General features: G+C 41.5%; 7 protein-coding genes across 7 annotated transcripts; 2 read left to right on the forward strand and 5 right to left on the reverse strand.

Moving 5' to 3' along the window:
* The first annotated feature begins 2,038 nt into the window (after nt 1-2,038).
* On the forward strand, nt 2,039-2,597 carry LOC108082733 (C-type lectin 37Da-like). The gene is made up of 2 exons (XM_017178238.3): nt 2,039-2,169; nt 2,232-2,597. Exons 1-2 carry the CDS (start codon nt 2,044-2,046, stop codon nt 2,595-2,597), a joined length of 492 nt encoding a protein of 163 aa, XP_017033727.1. The 5' UTR covers nt 2,039-2,043.
* A 515-nt stretch (nt 2,598-3,112) lies between these two features.
* On the reverse strand, nt 3,113-3,659 carry LOC108082736 (C-type lectin 37Da-like). Its single transcript, XM_017178241.2, has 2 exons — nt 3,531-3,659; nt 3,113-3,478 (listed from the first exon to the last, which is right to left on the reverse strand). Exons 1-2 carry the CDS (start codon nt 3,657-3,659, stop codon nt 3,128-3,130), a joined length of 480 nt encoding a protein of 159 aa, XP_017033730.1. The 3' UTR covers nt 3,113-3,127.
* Nucleotides 3,660-6,845: 3,186 nt separating this feature from the next.
* On the forward strand, nt 6,846-7,649 carry lectin-37Db. The gene is made up of 2 exons (XM_017178163.1): nt 6,846-6,908; nt 6,969-7,649. Exons 1-2 carry the CDS (start codon nt 6,846-6,848, stop codon nt 7,647-7,649), a joined length of 744 nt encoding a protein of 247 aa, XP_017033652.1.
* On the reverse strand, nt 7,617-9,196 carry LOC108082713 (parkin coregulated gene protein homolog). The gene is made up of 4 exons (XM_017178221.3): nt 8,928-9,196; nt 8,797-8,867; nt 8,349-8,728; nt 7,617-8,235 (listed from the first exon to the last, which is right to left on the reverse strand). The coding sequence occupies exons 1-4, from the start codon at nt 9,012-9,014 to the stop codon at nt 7,973-7,975; spliced, it is 801 nt and encodes a 266-aa protein (XP_017033710.1). The 5' UTR covers nt 9,015-9,196; the 3' UTR covers nt 7,617-7,972.
* Nucleotides 9,197-14,526: 5,330 nt separating this feature from the next.
* On the reverse strand, nt 14,527-15,654 carry LOC108082709 (uncharacterized). The gene is made up of 4 exons (XM_017178216.2): nt 15,535-15,654; nt 15,415-15,479; nt 15,299-15,358; nt 14,527-15,230 (listed from the first exon to the last, which is right to left on the reverse strand). The coding sequence occupies exons 1-4, from the start codon at nt 15,623-15,625 to the stop codon at nt 14,835-14,837; spliced, it is 612 nt and encodes a 203-aa protein (XP_017033705.1). The 5' UTR covers nt 15,626-15,654; the 3' UTR covers nt 14,527-14,834.
* A 61-nt stretch (nt 15,655-15,715) lies between these two features.
* LOC108082708 (uncharacterized) lies at nt 15,716-16,732 on the reverse strand. Its single transcript, XM_017178215.3, has 2 exons — nt 16,574-16,732; nt 15,716-16,419 (listed from the first exon to the last, which is right to left on the reverse strand). The coding sequence occupies exons 1-2, from the start codon at nt 16,679-16,681 to the stop codon at nt 15,913-15,915; spliced, it is 615 nt and encodes a 204-aa protein (XP_017033704.1). The 5' UTR covers nt 16,682-16,732; the 3' UTR covers nt 15,716-15,912.
* A 515-nt stretch (nt 16,733-17,247) lies between these two features.
* Nucleotides 17,248-18,704, reverse strand: LOC108082703 (uncharacterized). The gene is made up of 2 exons (XM_017178211.3): nt 18,477-18,704; nt 17,248-18,196 (listed from the first exon to the last, which is right to left on the reverse strand). The coding sequence occupies exons 1-2, from the start codon at nt 18,648-18,650 to the stop codon at nt 17,822-17,824; spliced, it is 549 nt and encodes a 182-aa protein (XP_017033700.1). The 5' UTR covers nt 18,651-18,704; the 3' UTR covers nt 17,248-17,821.
* Between the last annotated feature and the right edge of the window lie 18 nt (nt 18,705-18,722).

The following is an 18,722-nucleotide window of genomic DNA, read 5'->3' on the forward strand; positions in this document are numbered from 1 at the left end:
TAATTTATTAATTTATTAATGTTTTAAAGTAGGTTCAGAAGAAGTCTTTTTAAAAAAATATCCTTTTTAAAGAACAAATATATATTTTTTCTATTATTTTATATATTTCGCCAAGTGTAGCTGATGCAGTGCAGCGGAAGCAGCAAGAGCCGGCTGCTTTTGCCGCCATCGTCGTCTTATCGTCTATGTCTCCTTTGTTGTGTCGCCATCGCCACCGCTGCTCCTGATGCCACTGACGCGGTAGTGCCCTGTAAAACCACAGTTGTTAGTACTGGTTGTACAGGCTTCAACTAAAACCGTGGAAATTAATATCTATTTGATATATATTTTAAGCCAAGGAATTTTTCAGTTTTAGAAAAACCACTAACCAAGAAACTCTCTCCCAATAAACAAACCCATCTTTTAGGGTTTCTTAAATTCAACCAGCAATAAAAAAACCCTTTAAATTGACTTGGGCTCTTCGCCTTTCTGGACCCACTGTGCATGTAAGGATTCTTTATGGCCACCTTCCCACATCTACGTAATCTGGCAGGTTGCTTGAGTGCAAAAAAGTTGGTTTAAGGCCCTTGAAAATGAAAATGTTCTCTGCTGTTTCGAGGGCTTTTGCGGCGGCTTGTTGACCCACCCTGCCCCGCCACTCCCACTCCCCGACACTTAGCTGACAATGAGCAGTGACAGCTTCGAAGGGGGGTTTTCCACAAACGGCAGGGGGTTGGCTCTGTATAAGAGCCGCTTGCGGTCGCACCGCAAAACCCCCCCGGAATCCAGGATCTCAGATCCCACATCCTAAAACCCCGCACCCTGGACGTCTGCACGTCGGCTGCATCTGTCGCATGCCGGAACTAAGCGAAAAACGAAACGGGGTCGGGGCGATCCGGGGTCGACCCCCGGGGACAGTGCCGCCGATAATGATGCGTACTCGCACAGGCGATTATGATGAGTTTGATAGAGAGATGCAAACGGGACAACTACTCGACTTGACATGCATGATTTAGTGTCCCGTCTGGCGGGTTGCACTTGTCCAACACCCTAAAACCCGCCCCAGCCAGTGACCTTCATTCTCTTCGGGCCTCGTTTCCATTTCGCAAATTGCAAATAAGTCAGTACAAAGTGCCCGTGGCCGTGTCGTGTGACAATTCTCGCAAATTATGATTTTTCCATTCTGTTGTTTCCCTCCAGCAGGCTAGGGAACTGCAGCCTAATCCGATTACACTGAGCAACAAGACTTTGGGCTGTATTTGAAATAATGATAAGAAGTTTTTGCTAGATTAATAATGAATTATTATATAGATAGACCAACCTCTAGATATAATAGTTCATGTTTTATTTATTAATCGTACTATTGATTATATTTCAACTTAGTCAAAGGTTCAAACTAAATTTTCTTTGTATATCATACAATATAATTTACTCTTGAAGTACCTTTCATATTTTGTGATATTTTATTAAGCTTTAGCTAGTGAAAAGTTTGCATTAACTTGTAGTTCAGTGTATCAATTCGTCCTGCACTTTGGATATCTCGCTGGCAGCATATGGCTCTTAGGACCAGGATGTAGAGGCTTCGAGGAGAGCAACACTCGGGTTACCCTGACCAATGCCAAGCGGATCTGGACTCTGGTCTCACACACGGACCATAATTGGATTTCGATGACTGCAAATTGGTGATAATTCCGATTCGCTTCCGGGCAGCTTCCACGGGGTGCACGTGATTCGTGAAAATGCGAACATCTGCGCCCGATAGTGCAGACTCTTTATGTCTGGTCGTGACCGGCTAAATACGGATTGTGCAAATGGACAAACGGATTGGCACCGCCGGGAATGGAGAGGGGGGGACCCGTGTCCGGTGGCTAAAGTCCACAATGGGCTCTTTGTGTCTGGTCAAACAGCCTCGATCACACATTGTCCACAATCGCGGACAAAAACCGATTCCCGAAATGGGGCAAGTGGAACATGCAAGGTAAACATCTTGCCACAGCGATTACTCGATAAGAACTATAATATAAGCGCCTGTCAGTTGGCATTGGGAGGCACTAGGCATTCGACATGAAGGGCTTAGGAATAGTGGTGGGCCTTCTGGGCATCCTGGAGCTCGTCCTGGCCCAGGATGGCACTTGCGGTGTGAAGTTTGTCAAGTTGGGCAACAGCGCCTATCATTTGGAGCGCGGAAAGGTAAGGAATAAATTTGAGAAGATGTAATGAAGAATGTTTAAAATTATTCAATCTAATTGCAGTTCAACTGGTGGGACTCTGCTCGCCGCTGCATGGCTTTGGGCTCTCAATTGGCCCACATTGACAGCGAGGAGGAGCTGAATGCCATCTCCACATACCTCAACCAGTTGGGATTTGCCACCACTGAGGCCGTGTGGTTCTCCGGCTTTGGCATAAAGTCCGGAGCCTGGATCTCACTGGCCAACTCACAGATCCTCTCCTACCTCAAGTGGGGTCCTTCAGAGCCTAATGACTATGGCTCTGCCGAGAACTGCCTGGGCATTAAGGTCAACAGTGGCAACTGGTTCATGTACGACCTGAATTGCTTTACAGAGTACTCTTACCTGTGCGAGGGCGTTTCGAGGGAGAGTGCAATTAATTTAATATAAATTAAATATGCTTTTACATGGTTTAAAATATAACATGAAATATTATAGTATTGTGACTTTAATTCTACAATAAATAAAGTATTTCGGTTCATCCAGGATTTTCCCTTAAATTTACTAATCAAGCTATAGAATTAAGTCGTTCCATTAAGAATTCATATTCAATAAACACTTATCTATACCTTATTTGTATTATTTCCCTAATATTTCTGATCGTATTCTTATTATATAGTCTTTCGATCTAGCACGTAATGGCAGAAGACTTTAGAAAGACAGCTGAACATGGCTGGATCTTTTCGGTTTTTGATACTGATTAAGAATAATTTTGTAAAAAAAGGATATTGAAATGTAAAATATAAAAACAACTTAAATTTAGAGTATAAAAACCAAGAGGTAAAGCTTTGTCTTGATTTAACCTTGTAGTTAGAACTTATACAAATCATGAATCGTTAATTCAAATCGATTTTATTAAACTTAAGGTATTTTTTATTTTAATTTATATTTTTAATATCTTAATATTTACAAAACATTTTTTAATTCGTGTAGATCCTGGTACTGTCGTACTCGCAGATGTAGGACAACTTGGTGCGGCAAGAATAGTCGTTCATGTACCAAGGCTCTGCTATGCGGTAGAGGTTCATGCAGTTCTCGCTGTTCAAGTTGTCCGGCTGGCTGATATACCACTTGGCGTACGGCAGAGGACGGGCGGGTCCGAACTGCAACCAGCTGCCTTGGCGCCCAATGCCTCCTATCCAAATCCAGTCCGACCGATAGCCCATGGTGCTTAGGAAGTCGGCCAGCTCGTTGAACTTGTACTCGGAGTCGACGGTGGCCAGCTGCAGGCCGGCGCGTATGCAGCGCTCGTTGGCATCGTACCAGTTTTGCTATATGAACAAATATTAATATTTACTAAATTAAATCATTTTCTCAAGTTACCTTCTCCTTGCTCTCCACATAGTACGCCTTCTCGCCGACTCGACTCAACGGCAGGGTGCAGTTGGTGATGGCCTGTATCCTGGCTATTCCGAGCGCCAAAAGCAAAAGTTTCAAGGCAAAGCGCGCCATTTTCGACTCACTGCTGGAGTGATGATCTGCTGAGATTCACTACTGACTTATATAGAAGCTTCTCGCCTTTGTTATGAATATTTGAACTAAAATCTTGGGCCCACCTCAATCGATAAGGGAGCTCCCGGAATGGGGCAACACTTTCGATGTCTGAAATGCTCATTACTTTGGATTGGATGCGATTGAGCCCACGGGGCGTTGCGTGTCAATTTATGCAACTCTCCTGCAATTTCCGGGGTATTAAGGCAATTTCCAGCCCACTGGCCACAGCATACATACCCGTGGACAGGGGCAGGACTTAATGGGGAAGTCCTGCATATGACTGCTCCCTCTACGGCAGTTTGGGTGTGACGGAAAAGCCCTTCTGGGCATTGGAACGCCCAAGTGTGGGCGAATCGACGGCATTGAGGAGACTTTTTTGGTAGCTCACCAAAAATTGATATAGCATTTGGAGAAGGGAGAGTCATGACAGGTTGAATGAAGGCCTCTTTTTAAAGAGCGAACCAGAAAATGCGTTAAAAGCTATAAACTTTAAATATTTGACTTATGTATACCAAAATATGGTTCAAATTGTCCAAAGATATAACTTTAATTAATGCTTTATTTATATTTTAGTTACTATTCTCTTACTTCTAAGCACTTCCATAAATTTTTAAGGTATTTAAAGTATTTCCTTACATAAAACTTATTAAAAATAATATATTTAGTTACACATTCACTGCGTTAAAAACTTATGACTTAAATTATGACACCCCGCAAGGATATAAAAATGCAATAAATTTGTGTACAATAAAAACAAAAGCACTTCCAGACATCTATCTTAGAGTTCCCTTAAATAAACAAAGTTCAAAAACTCAATTCACTTCTCGGCTAAACATCTCATTATATTCCAATTTCGATTTTAATCTTTTGAGAGGATTTAGCATCTAAATCAAAGTTTTGGCGCCCCACGGCGAACCCTTTTTCCCGCCAGCATCCCCTGTCATTAAAATGACAAGTCCGGACTCCTTCTTCGACGCAATAAAAAATACTCTTAGAGAGAGCAGTGCGTATAAAATGTCAAAACGTTTTACCAGCATTCGGAACGTGAAGCTGAAGTCGATTCGGGAGCATCACAATAAAATGGGAAATTCGCAGCAAGTAAATGCAATTTAGCCGAACGGGAGGGTCGTCAAGTGGCGCTGCACCCAGGGGGACTGTTTGATTTACCGTCAACAGGAGATTGAAAAAAATACAGAAATAGAATCAAGCGGGCAAAAAACACGCGCCACCAAAAAGTGAATTAAGAACGAGTGTGCTGGAACGGAGGAAGCCCATCGGTGGAGGGTGTTTTTTTTTCAGATGGGGTGTGGCCTTGCTGTGGGGGGAATTGAGTTGCAACACTTGGCAGGTTTTTATCTACGCACCACAATCAACCAGCCAACGGCCAACGAGCCGGGCCAGGATCAGGACGGGGGCCCCCAGACCCTGTCAGCAGGTCACAGACCATCCCAGCCGCCATCCATCCCATCCTTGAATACACTCGACGAATTTTGATCTTTATAGAGTCTTGTCATATGACATTATGGGGTTGCAAAAATGTATCTTTTCGGGTTTGGAATCTTTTAAAATTTGGAAATATAATATAGGAATATTTTAAATTATTTTAGATATTATTTTAAGCAAATATTTTTTGAGATTAACAACCTCTACTAAAGAGTTTTTTCAAAGTAATTATGAATGCATATTAGTTAGTCTTTATTTACCCGCTCCATAAATTTTCTTCCACTGTAAACCCATTTTCAAGGGTGCTTTGAGGCAATTAAATTCTCCAAGTGTAGGCGAAGTGACCATCAGCCAGGCCAGAAACCAAACAGGAGCAACTGTTTCGTGTTGGCTTGCGTTGATAACAAGATTTGTTTTTCAAAATTTGTGGAGGGTCGCCCTTAATTACGCCGAAAAGCGCTATGAGCAATTTGGAAATGGCAAGTGCGCGGGCAATGCCAGGAGAGGTCTAAAAACCGCATCCACCCCCTCTGGCAATTTAAGTAAATTAAATTTAGAGTGCGCCCATCCTTCGATTTTCCCCTGCCCCCCCGCTCAAAAAAGTCAAAAGTGTATGGCCCGTTTGGTTGATTTAAGCCAGAGATAAGGGGATCGGAACCGGAGCGAGGGCGGACGCAGGCCCAGACAGGATACAGGAGGAGCGGCCCGAGCTCGCATCCTTAGACAAATGCGTTTTACCAGACACTCGACATTCGCTACACGGATATTCCATTAAAAGAGCCAACGCGAATTGAACAATTTTCACTTTATGATTTATTGTAATGAGCTTTTTATTTATGGCACGACTTCTTCTATTGGCCCGAAGCAGAGGACATAAAAAATATATTGCAGCGTCTGCTCTTGTTGGTACTTCCCCGAGTGTTTTGTGTTTTCGAAAATTAAAAATTAATTAGGCATTTATCACTTGACTGTCTAACAGATGGCGGCTTTCCTAGTGGCGTGGTGGTGACACAAGTACGAGGTAAGTGCAACTGAACATGAATATTCTTTCAGGGAAAAAGTCCTACACGAAAGTCTGTCCTGGTTCGTAAGGGACGAGGTTTGAGGGATTCATTGAAAACTGAACAGGATATGGACTTGATTATGTAAAAATCGTGCACTATTGGCTTTAAATAAATTGAAATACTAAAAATAAATTCATTAAACTGGGAGTAAAGCTTCTAGGGAAAATTAAAGAAGACACATTTGTACTTTGATTTGCCGGAGGCTGATTATGAATATATGTTTCTTCTTCTAAGAAAAAGATGAGCCGTTGAATCTTTCAATAAAAAAGTGAAATATATATTAAAAGCAGACTCGTTTTAAAAACATATTTTCTTTTGAATCAAACGAATCGAATTGAACCTATATGCAAGAAAATATATTTTTTGCTAGTATTTAAAAATAAACTTAATTAAAAATAATTATTAAACAGAACGCTGTCAACAGTTTGAGCTGATAACACAGACGGTGGGCCAAGATTTCTCAGAATTTGCATTGATAAGGCACCAGGCTTCTTCAGAAAAATATCAATTATTCTGAACTCTGAAGGAGCCCCCTGATTGTACAGATCTTGGGACCATTGCGGCTATATAAACCCGGCACAGTTGGAAAACATTTCGAGTCAGCATCGAACACTTAAGAAAATCAAACACTTCAAAAATGCGAGCCATTCTCGTAATCGTACTTTTTGGACTAGCTTCCCAAAATAGCTTGGCACTTCCGGTGAGTTTTTTGTTTTGCCTCAGCCAGACATTATAATTACTCCTCCTTAAATAATTTCAGAGCACAATATTGGAGCCACCACTAATGTACGACAATATAGATTCTGCTCTAGATCCTGTTTTAACAAAGCTGGAAGCTTTGGAAAATCGTGAAGCGGAGCAGACAATCATGGTTTCGACACTTCAATCTTCGTATGACAATATTTTGGAAAAACTGACAAGGATAGAACAGCAAATCACTGGACTCCAAAAAGATGCCCAACTGGCCGTAGATATGAGGGAATGGCTCGAGCCAACAGAAGGACCGGTGATCGAGAAAAGGAAAGAGCGGTTGGTGGAAAATTATGAGAGAATTGGATCAAAATATTACCACATTGAGAGCAATGAACAACTTGACTGGCACGAGGCCCTGGCCAAATGTAAAAGCTTGAATGGCAGCCTTCTTAGCCTCAAAAGTGAAGCCGAGTGGAAGGCCATTACAGCCCGGCTGGACAAAACCCTAAGCTATTGGGTGGACATCAACGATCGTGAAACAGAGGGAGAGTTCATGTCTGAAACTAGCGGAAAGGCAGCTCCATTCCTTAAGTGGGATATCCACGAGCCAAATAATATTGCTTTTACGATAAACAACGAAAACTGCGTCGAGCTGCGGTCACAATATAATCATTACATGAACGACATCAACTGCTTCAACAAAAACCACTATATCTGTGAAGAGAACGTGACGGTTGTGTTTATTTAGATCCAGCATTAATGGATTGAAAAATACACATTGTGGAACATACAACTTTCCATTAGTAACTAATAAAATTTGAGGACAATTTGATGATTTTAATATCGCAAGGAAAGTTATCATTCAGACATAAAGCAAGCAATTCAGTTTCTAAAATAATTTCCGTAAGCCCAGTTAATAGATAATCCGAATATTGTCGACTCGTTGTCTGGTCAACCGAATGCAAGAATTTGGTTAACTCTACTCCAATTTGTAGGCTAACATTTCGATATGATTTAAAATAAACTTAAATCTTTCAAACTGAAACCTATTCGAAGGGCAAACTTGGGAACTCAGTACAGGCGGGGCTTAGGGGCCTCGCACTTGGGAAACACGCTGCTCTCGTAGGTGGGTACCATGTACTTGATGTTGATGAAGGCATTGGGACCACCGCAATACTCCAGCAGCTTCAGGGTGTCCTCGATGACGTCGCCAATCCGGCGGTTGCGATCGGGATCAATGCCCTCGCCCAGGTTCACATTGATGTTCTTGTACAGGTTGCACACGGCCAGCAACTGGCGATAGAAGGGCACCAGGGCCTGGCCCACGCAAGGACCTGTGTGTGGGATTGGAGTTTAATTAAAAAGATGTTAAAATAATTCATAAATAAACCCCAAGGTAACCAAGGCCTTTGGTCTTATTTTAATCCCCTAATCGTAGTCAGCTTACCCAGACGAACCATCAGTTGGATGACCTGCAGGGCGGAGATAATGATCCGCTTGTCACGCGTCTGGAAAGCTCGCTTCAAAGGAAGGATCAGCTTGGGTAGCACTGGAAGCACCTTCTTGGGCGATCTGATGATCAGGTCGATGGCTCCGTTAACGGCCAGAAGCCGCGTGTCAGAGTCCATGTCCGCCAACCCGTCTACAAAGATGGGCAAATAATAGCAGTAATCGAGCTGCTCCGGCACACAATGCCACTTCACCGGACGCTCCTTGGTGGGATCCTGCTTGCTGCTGCGACCGGACATTACGCAGGGAATGTCGCCGCGATTGAAGTAGATCTTGAACACAGTTTCCTTCACGGGCTTCCGCTTGAAAATATCGATTCTATGCATCAAAGGATGAGATAGGGATTTATTATTTTATACTTCTTTGTAAGTTACTAAAATTTTTACTTTGGAGGAGGCTTCACCACCGTGTTGGGCTGCAGTGCCTGATAGGTAAAGGCTGGCACTTCCCGTTTTGGCTAAAAAAAGAGACATTTTCAGATGCAGCTCTACGAATCTAATTTCCCAGCTTTCCTTACCAACTTCATTCTGCGGTACAGCAGCTCTCGACAAACCCTTCCGGGCTCGTGGAGTCGCGTGACTCGTTCGTTGGTCGTGGAGCACATCGTGGCTAGTACTACTTCAACCAGTTACTAGCTTCAAAAATTAGTTACATAAGAAAATGCTTCGTGTGGAGGGAGTTTGACTCGGTTATTTTAAGGTTTTGTTGTAGAAAAAATTATCGGATGTTTCTGGACTGGGCTACCGGGTCAAGAAGCCAAAAAGACTATTAGGAAATGTGGAAAAATAAAAACTGGGTTGACAGTTCCGAAGCAGATTACTTAGTAGCAAATGATGGAGGCAGATGTAGGGCGAACCCACACTTGAAATGTAAATAAAATGTTTGTAGTGTTGGGAAAATATATGTAAAAGCGAACAGCTTCTTATCAAGACGTCAACACTCTCCCCCGCCCGCAAAACCAAATATTTTTTGGGGTGCCATTGCCATCCCCCCCTCGCACATTCACACCTCAAACTGTTTTGGCGTCTCCAAAGAGTCATAAAGGGAAAGTGCAAACATTTGCGCACTTTATCATCTTTTTCCATTTCCCGCCTCGGTAGATGTTACGGTAAATATTTTGTAACGCCCGCCAATTAAGGCGTCTGCCAGGAACTCCCCAACTCCCCCGACTTCCGACCCTGCCACCTCCTCCCAGGCGGCATTAACCTACTTAGAGCGGCGGGGAAAATGAGAGGCAGGTATTATCGCCATCGCGCTCCTTGTTACTGGTGCCCTGAATTAATTAAAATCCGACATGCGAATTACTCGACTGTCCTTATCCTACTCTGTTTTCCAGCTTCTCTCTGGCTCTGGCTTTTCCAGCTTCTGTTTTTAATTACCCACGCACAGCTTTTCACTTTCACCCAACACATCGTGGCACGTCGCGATTTATCCGTTTTAATAATGTCGAGTGGCCCACCCAGATCGGGACCCTTTCCCTCACTTAACTTGGCTTAGCTTCTGTCACTTTCTGGCATGTAAATTAAGTTAGAAGCATTTAGGATTAGGGAGCATACGGAATTACTGAGGGGGCAGGTAACCTCCAACTTTCTCGGTAATTGCTTGGCAATATGATGAGACTAAGGGGAAAATATATATGAATTAACTGAATAGAATATAAGATTTTAGAAAATATTCTCAATAAATTAAATAATATCACAATCAGAACAAGTTTTACTAAAATTCTCCTACTTCTATTTAGTTTAATTTGACTTTAGACTTTAGCCCCAAAGTAGGCAATATATCAAATGAGTAATAATTATTAAATATTCGCCATTAGGGAGCCCAACCACTGGAAAATCGGAACAAAAGACTCGACCAGTAGACGACAGTGGACCAGCTTTTACAATGGCCACAACGCAAATCAGCCGGATCATAATTTATTGGGCCGAAAATGGGAGGCATCTCCCACGGAGAGCTGGCCGGGCTTTGAGGTGAGCTGTGCTATCAGTGAGGTGAGGAGAGTCCCCGGGTTTGGGGTGCGTTTGTCTAGCTGACACTTTCATTAACAAAAAGTCAGAGCGATGACAGGGGCCAGTGTGTGGGTCTGTCTGGTTGTTTTTGCATTGTTACAAAGTGCAATTCGGGCTGAAGTTGGGCGGTATTGCTGATGGCTTGTGGGCTTGTGGACCTCGGACCAGCGGACCTGCGGACATTTGGGGGTGTTGGCCATTTAGCTGACAGGGCTGCAGTGCGGCACGTAAATCTAAACAGCCACTGACAGCTTTCAACTGGCACTCACTCCCGCTCTTTTTATGTGCGGCTCAAAGTGGACAGTCGGGTTGGGACAGACGGACGGACGGACGGGTGGCAGGAGAGCCCGAGCCCATCTTGAATGTCATATGGGCCAGGCACACACATACTACACACTCTATACTATATATATATATCAATATCCTGGCCATATATCAATATGTGCGCGCTCGCATATATCTACTTTCGTTGGGTTGTTTGTCTGAAATTGACATCGTCTGTATGCTGTATTCAGTGCAACCTCCTCCTGCCTGCCGGAACATGGCCAAACAGGGTTTTGGCCTTTTGTTTTAGCCCGGTCTACTACTCCTACAGTCTGGCCGAGATTTTATGTTCGCATACATTTTGAGCGCTTTATTGTTTGTCCAATTTCGTGCAACATCGCCCGGGCCGAGCGACAGGGAGAGTAATCGAGTATCCGTTGTTGTATGTCCACCAGTCGTGCCCGGAATAGAGAGGAGGACTCCATACGAAGTCCTCCAACCCAATAGTCGTTAGGTGTTAATCTAATAACTGTCAAATGCAGGATGATGGCACTTCAAATTGGTAGGGAAATTGCTGCTAACTAGCACTGAATGACGAATATGTCAGTGGGGAAAACTAAGTGGATTGACACCATAATTAAAGTGGGTTTACTGCTATTGTTGTTTATTTTTTAGATCACATTTTTAGTCATTTTATTTCTGGATAGAAAGAATACATTTTACAATATAAAAATTATTTATTTTGTATATTTAACATGCGAGTTAATAATGTCTAGTCTTTTCTCTCTCCTTACTGGGATTGATTACCCATATAATAGGTCTTTCATCATCGAATTTGGTACTGCAAATTGCCAGATTATCTGTCAGAGTCAGTTGAAAGTAGTAAAAGGTCACTTCTGCTGTTAAAACCATTCAGAGTTCAGACTTCAATTCAAACTTATAATGGCTTTTTCTCTGTTTATTTGGTTCAATTGCGCTGGCGGCAGCATAAGAATAATTTCTGCATCGCTAAAATCCCATAAAAATCAACAACGCTGGGACGCGGCACATACGAAAGTCCAACTGCTAACTGCAGGCCCGGTCACAGGAGCAGTCGAGCATTAAATGGCCCCAACCGAGGGGATCTTCGGTGGGTTGGGGCGTGGACTCGCTTCCCATGCAGACAAATAAAGTCCCGCTCTGTACTCTAACATTTTATGAGTCGTAAATCGAAGCGATAAAATCACAAGAAATGGAGATACAAAAACAAAATAGCCTGGGCAACGAGAAAAAGAGAGAGGTCAGTCCGGAGACCAGACTGGGTTAGGCTGGGCACTCATCCTACATATCTCTCATAAGTCACACGATAAATTCTGCAACATTGCGCTAATGACGACAAGAGCACTTTGAAAAGTCGTAAAACTTTTTTCAGTTAGTAAATATTGCCTGAAAAATGTATTCAAAAAGGATTTTTACGAGGTAGTCCAGATCAAGAGAAGATCACACAGATTGTTTATACTTTCTATAATAATTAAATATTTCGAAATTATAACTACTTTTTACGAGTGCATTTTAGATCAAGAGATGTCGCCCCAGTATCCTGCAAATGGCGGAAGTTCATTATTGTCAGTGATTAATGTCAAGAGCCGCGGACGGATCCTGGTCCGGCAATGTAAAGCCTGGGCCTGGGCCACATAAGTTAGCTGTTGCTGTCAGTTGGCACAAAACCGAACCGCCGGGCTTCAGAAAGCAGAAAAATTCGGAAACCAAAGCTTGCAGGGCCCGAGGCCGGGACAAAAACCAGAGACCAGAGAACTGTGGGACAGACTGGCTGTTGACATCCTGGAATGTCACTCCGTCCGTCAGTTAGCAGGAAAATGCATTGCTGCCAGCTGCCAACGTGATTAGCGCGTTGATTTGGCAACCGATTGCCGGGCGCAATGCATCCGAGCCAGCATTTCAGCCATCCTCAACAGAGTTTGACTTGGCAAACGCCAGCTTCGAGGCATTTACTTCTGCCGGATATGGCCTTAAACTTATGCAACGCTAAGCGGCATTGACAACGGCACGCACACATCGCTCATCCAGGGTTCGGGGGTTTCAGGGGAACGGAACCCCAACCCCTCTGACGGTTCAATGTACGACGAGTGAAATTAATTTCAAACAATGCAGCAAACTGCGAAGACAACAGAACAGGAGAAGCTAAAACCCCACGACAGCAGAAGCAAATTAAATAAAAATTCCAGCATGAACGCTGCCATTGGGGGTTGAGTTGAACTTCACTGGAAATAAATTAGTTAGACAAGTTATAAGTTTAAAATATTTATTAAGTTGAATAGATTAATGATTTCGCTTTTGAAGTAATTAAATGTATTTAGTTATATTTATTTACTAATGCATCCAAATTTAATAAAGTAAATTAGCGGATTAAGATCACAAATTATTAGTTTTATATTATAATTTATCTTTACTTTGATCATAAATACAATGTGATTAAATGAATCTCTTTTTATTTATATCTATTTCTTTCTTTCAAACTTGTCGCAGTGTAAAGACATCATCTAGCTAAGGACCCGCAGGAGCTGAGTAGATTGCCAGCCATATGACAGACTCAATCTACGTGCCTCGAGTCGATGAGTAAGCCAAGTTAAGGGCAAGCAAAAAAGCCAAGCCCAAGCCAAACCGAACTTGTCGAAAATTATTTCGTTTTAATTATGCCAAAGGGCTCGGGCTCTATCGAAGGACGTGTCGGAATGTGTCGCCATTTTGCATGCACTCTAAATGAAATCACGTCACCGATTTTACCCACCTCCCTTAACCAGCGCTCGGCACTTCAGGTTGCCTACAACTTTCCGTTGTCATTATCAATTTGAGTTAATTGCCGCAGCCGTCGTCGTGGCCAGAAAGTTGCCATTTTGTGTCGGCTGCTGCCGCCATTGCTGTTGTGTTGCGCCATCACTTCCGGTCTGGGGATCCCCTTACTTTGTCCCGTCGCCCGTCGCCCGCCGCCCGCCAGACGACGCGACAACGCATTGTCTGCGACTGTTTGAAAGCGTTTAGTCGAAATTTATTTGTATTACATGCCAAAAACTGCAGACACTCTTATGACAGGACGGGGCGGGGGGAGGTAAAGTGTTGAATTATTAAATTAAGTACTTGTTTGATTATGGCATAAATTCCCTTGTACAACGGCGACAGGTGTAAGCAAGGAGTTGAGTGCCTGAGGCGATTTTGTGAAGCAGGTGCCAAACTACAGCGAAATTACAGGATGCCGAGTTGCAAGTACTGAAAATTAAAAGTGACTTGAATTTATGGAGTTAGAGTCACTAGGAAAATATTTAATTAATATTCATTAAAAAATAGTTATAAAATAATATAAGTAAAGCAAGATAAATGAATATTTTTAGGGAATAATCTAAACAAAAGAAGATCAAGTTATGACTTCTCTTACATATTGAATTACTTTACTTTTTCCTTTTTAAAGAAATACATTTGTATTCCAAGTAATGGGCATCTTTTCGTCGAGAGTCTCTGGGTTTAATTTTAAGCTTTTTAAGCTTAACTACATAAATATGAGGGCTTTGCGTTTTGTGATTTCGTATTTGGTGATAATAATTTATCAATGGAACTCAAGTGACAAAAGGAAATAATGTCCAAAAACCGGAAGGAGTGAAGAGATACGTCTTTAATCTTTTATTAATAAAAAAATACTTATAAATTATAAGTTATATAATAAAACAAAATTAAAGTAAAAGTAAAATCCCAATAGTTAGTTTTAGTTTTTTATTTAACTTTTTAAAACTCTTTTTTTTTTATTAATTTTCCCAATTATTTTCTGCGTTAGCAATCATTGATCATATATAAAAGCAAACCCTCTGTATTTTTTTATTGAACACTTGTAACAAAGAAGACTTTTATCAACTTTTGTTTATTACAAAGCCTTGTCTATATATAGTTACTAGAGTTCAATTCCTCATAAAGTCTCACAACAGATTACATTTATTGTACCCTAGGGCACTGCACAGTCTATACAAAGAAACTCTATAGCACTGCTTGTTTACACTTCAGAAACCACCTTTTATGGATTAGAACTTGTAAATGAATCCACACTTTTTCATAATTACCTGAAATACCTTAACCGATTTTTATTACATTAATTTGTTTGTTAATTATAACCCATTGGGATTCAGTTCACATACAAAAGCTATTTTTTTATCGCATTGGGCAACGCCCATCACTAGCTCCTCACCGGTAAACTCCAGGTAGACACAGAAGCCATCCTGGAACTTGCGTTTCGGTGGCTTGCTGGCCACAAAATTAGTAAAGTTCATGGGATGGGGATCCTGATGCCAGTAAAACTGCACCAGAGTCTTGTGATCAACATCATCCACGGCGGACAGTCTTCCGCGATGGCCCCCGCTCCAGAATACGGCGTGTGTCTGGGCATGGGCGCCATATCGCATATAGTTGGAAATCAGGCGCATTTCCTCGGAGTTCCGAATGGTCACCAGTCGAGCCTGAGGGTCGATGGTCTCACATCCAAAGTTGGCATGAAGCCAATCCATCTAAAATCAATAATAAATAAATATAAACAAAACAAATGAATTGTATTTTTATCTAAAAGTTTACTCACTATGACGGGTACACTGAAAACTCGATTCTTGTAGCCCACTCTGTAGTATTCATATGTGGGCTGGAAATAAGATCATTTAGCTATGAGGAGAACTTCTGTCCTCAGTTCACACTTACGGGCTTGTTTGAGGAGAAGAAAAAGCAACGTTCACCAATGTTTACAAAGGGCTTTGAACATAAAGCTGGCTTAGGAATAGCACCATAAACAATTTGAATATTACAACTATTACAACTCACGCTTGGAAAATTCCTTGAAAATGTATATATAACTAAACAACAGGAGCAGTAAGCCAGTCAGGCCCACAAAGGACTTGCCCAGTGCCGACATTTTGATCAGTGACTCCAGTGCAACTGAAGGTGCACGGGAACACCAACAGCTTTTTATAGACTGCCCTTCAAAGTTTCCAATAAAATCTAGTAAATTGAGAACCCACATGTGGCAGCCACAGAGAGTTTATGTATTTACAAAACACAATTCATTTACAACGAATAAGTGCTTAATAATAACAATAATAATGATGAAATGAATATCTTTACTTTTATAACAATAATATCAGGAAGATTGATTTTAATCATAATTGTAATAATCAATAATTATTATTGACTTTATTTTTCTTATATTAGACTTTCTTTGTCATCCGGGCTTTGGACTGGTTTCCTTCTTGGCATCCATCTATGCAAAAGGATCAGGAGACCAAGAGATGCTAAGCATCCGATGACAAGCACAATCCCTATCCTGGTCGTGGGATCCAGGTACAGCCAAAGCTGATTCGCCGAGAGCCTATACTCGCAGATGAAGTAGTCATCCAGGCCATAGGATCGCCGCATGTACAGCGAGCTGTTGATGAGTTCCAGGGAGAGATAGCTCTTCTCCACGAAAACCTTGGAATTGGGAGCCCAGCGGGCGAAGTTTACAGGCTTATTAGAGCCCTCCCAAGAGAAGGGCGGTTGGCTGTAGAAGTTGTGGCCCGAGGTGGCGAAGGTGCTGCCATCAGGATAGCCCCTGGATACGATGTAATCTTCAAGAGCTGTCAGCTCCTCCGACGTCTCCACAGAGACTAGGTTACTTACGTTTCGCCAGCAAGCTCGCCTCGCAATAAACCAGTCAAAGTAATGATCCGCCTGGAAATAATCAGACGTCGAGTCATATTTCTTATAGAGTCCAATCAGAACGGAAATTGCTCTTTAGTATTTTATAAATCACTTTCCGTGATATAACATTTTAAATTTTGTCACAAATTTCCATTTTTTAAAACCAGTTTCAGAGTAAGCTTACTGTCTTTTCACTGCCTATAAAGTAATAGCCATCACCAATCTTCTCAAAAACCGAATGACTCTGACAGCCAGCTATCAGCAGAAATAAGAAATAATACTCCGCTCGCATTGCTCAACGTTGTTATTCCGATTTGTGTGCAATTCCAACTGAAATTGCTTTTTAAAAAACAACTGATTATCAAGTTGTATGGCATTACCCATGTGAATTGCTTGATAGTGGTTCATTTTCAAGATGGGGATGTACCCTCGTAAGTGTAACTGTCGCAAAACTTAACTAACTAAGAGCTGTGGAGGAAAGGGACAAAACTTATACAAGAAACTCACGTAAACATAAAGTACCGAATATATATATACGATTATCACTCTCAGTATATAAAATGATTTCTTTGTTTATAAATAAAATTCATTTGAATGATTAACTGTACACCGCTCTTCATCTCGACAGGCTTTTGTTTTCAAATAGAAAATTACCAATAATTAAGTCCAACAGGAATAACGCCTCTGATTGGTCCCTTACCTTCTTAAGTATTTGAATTCAAGTATAAAGATATTTTTTAATAACCAAGGTGCAATCGAACGATAAGGTTTATTTATTATTTGTAAGAGAGTACTTTACACCATGAGTGTGATATTTATGAGATATACATATGTATATATATGTACATACATATAACAGGAAACCGCAATCGACTACGATTCAGCATTTTCTTGTTCCTCGATAAACAAACCAGAACAATTTTTAAGCTCAAGCTAATTTAACATTTTTGTGTTTTTTAAATCAAGAGCATACAGTCTTAAACAGACATTAAGTATACAATTATATTTCTAGGATTAAGACAAAACTTTCGGAATAATTAAATATACCATAGGTACATTATAAAAAATGTATCTAGATAATAGGGAAATATAATAGAAACATAAATTTTTTTATATTCGCATAACATTTTTATTTTTTTAACGATTTCATCATCTTTTGTCATCCCTGATTTGGATTATATAAAAACTTTTTATATACTGAATACTTTGTGATTCCTACAAATTTATAAACAAAGTGTGATTGATCGATAAGGTTTGCAAACTTTATGAAACTATGAGATATAAAACAGATTCAAGATATTCCACATTATATTCTAATTATTATTATCTATTATTATTCAAATTAATAGTTAATTATTAAGTATTTTAGCAGCCCTAAATGTGTGCGAAATAAGTAGGTACACATGTAGTTATATTGGCTTAAATCCGCCGATTAGTGGATTACGGATCGCGAGTCGCTGTCCGCCAATGATTGCTCACAAATGTCGACAGCCCGCGTGTAGCAGGACTCGCTGCTCATCACCAGCTCGTCCCCGCTAAGCGTCAGGATCAGGCAATTGCGACCCATTTGGGGCGTGGGCTCCTCTTCAGCCCAGTTCGAGTAGTTCATGGGCCGAGCTCGCCCAAAGTAGTTCCAATAGAAGCGATTGTCCAACGGCCAACGGTGGCCGGCGCTCCAGAACTTGGTGCCATCCGGATAGCCCATTTCGTGCAGGTGCTGAGCCAGGAATCGCATTTCCTCCTCGCTGTCCACGCAAACGCGGGACGTCCTCTTGTCCTGGTAGCAGAAATTGTGGAACGATGTGTGCTGTGGGGGGGGGGGGTTTGATAGTTAATATATTTAAATACTCTTACTATTAAAAATATGGAATAACAATACAATAGAAGCCGAAGATGCATGCCCTTGCCACAGCAGATATCTGTATCTGAGAGATACGGACTTTGAACACTGAATATTGAAAATTAATAATTAATTATTAATAATTAATTATTTTTGAATATTGAAAAGTATTGTAAAAATACAACATGGACTTTAGCTTAAATTTATCTACTTACATAAACTAAAATGTGACTCAGTGTTGACTCACCAGCGGTTCCTCATCCGCCACAAAGTAGCAGTAATTTTCCTGGACCCTCTCGTAGGGAATCTTGCATCGCATGGCATCGACAATGTGCCGGTGTGCCAGGAAGATCAGCCAGAAGGTCAGGAAGTGGCGCAGGAGAGTGCTTGGCTCTATCTTCCGCGTCGGGCGATTCGGCATTGTGCTGAAATAAAACTGCCGGCGGATCGGAATCGGGCGTTATCGCCATGCGCTATCTCGCTGTGAGCTCAA

This window comes from Drosophila kikkawai, chromosome 2L (assembly GCF_030179895.1).
Source record: "Drosophila kikkawai strain 14028-0561.14 chromosome 2L, DkikHiC1v2, whole genome shotgun sequence".
NCBI classification, from domain to species: Eukaryota; Metazoa; Arthropoda; class Insecta; order Diptera; family Drosophilidae; genus Drosophila; species Drosophila kikkawai.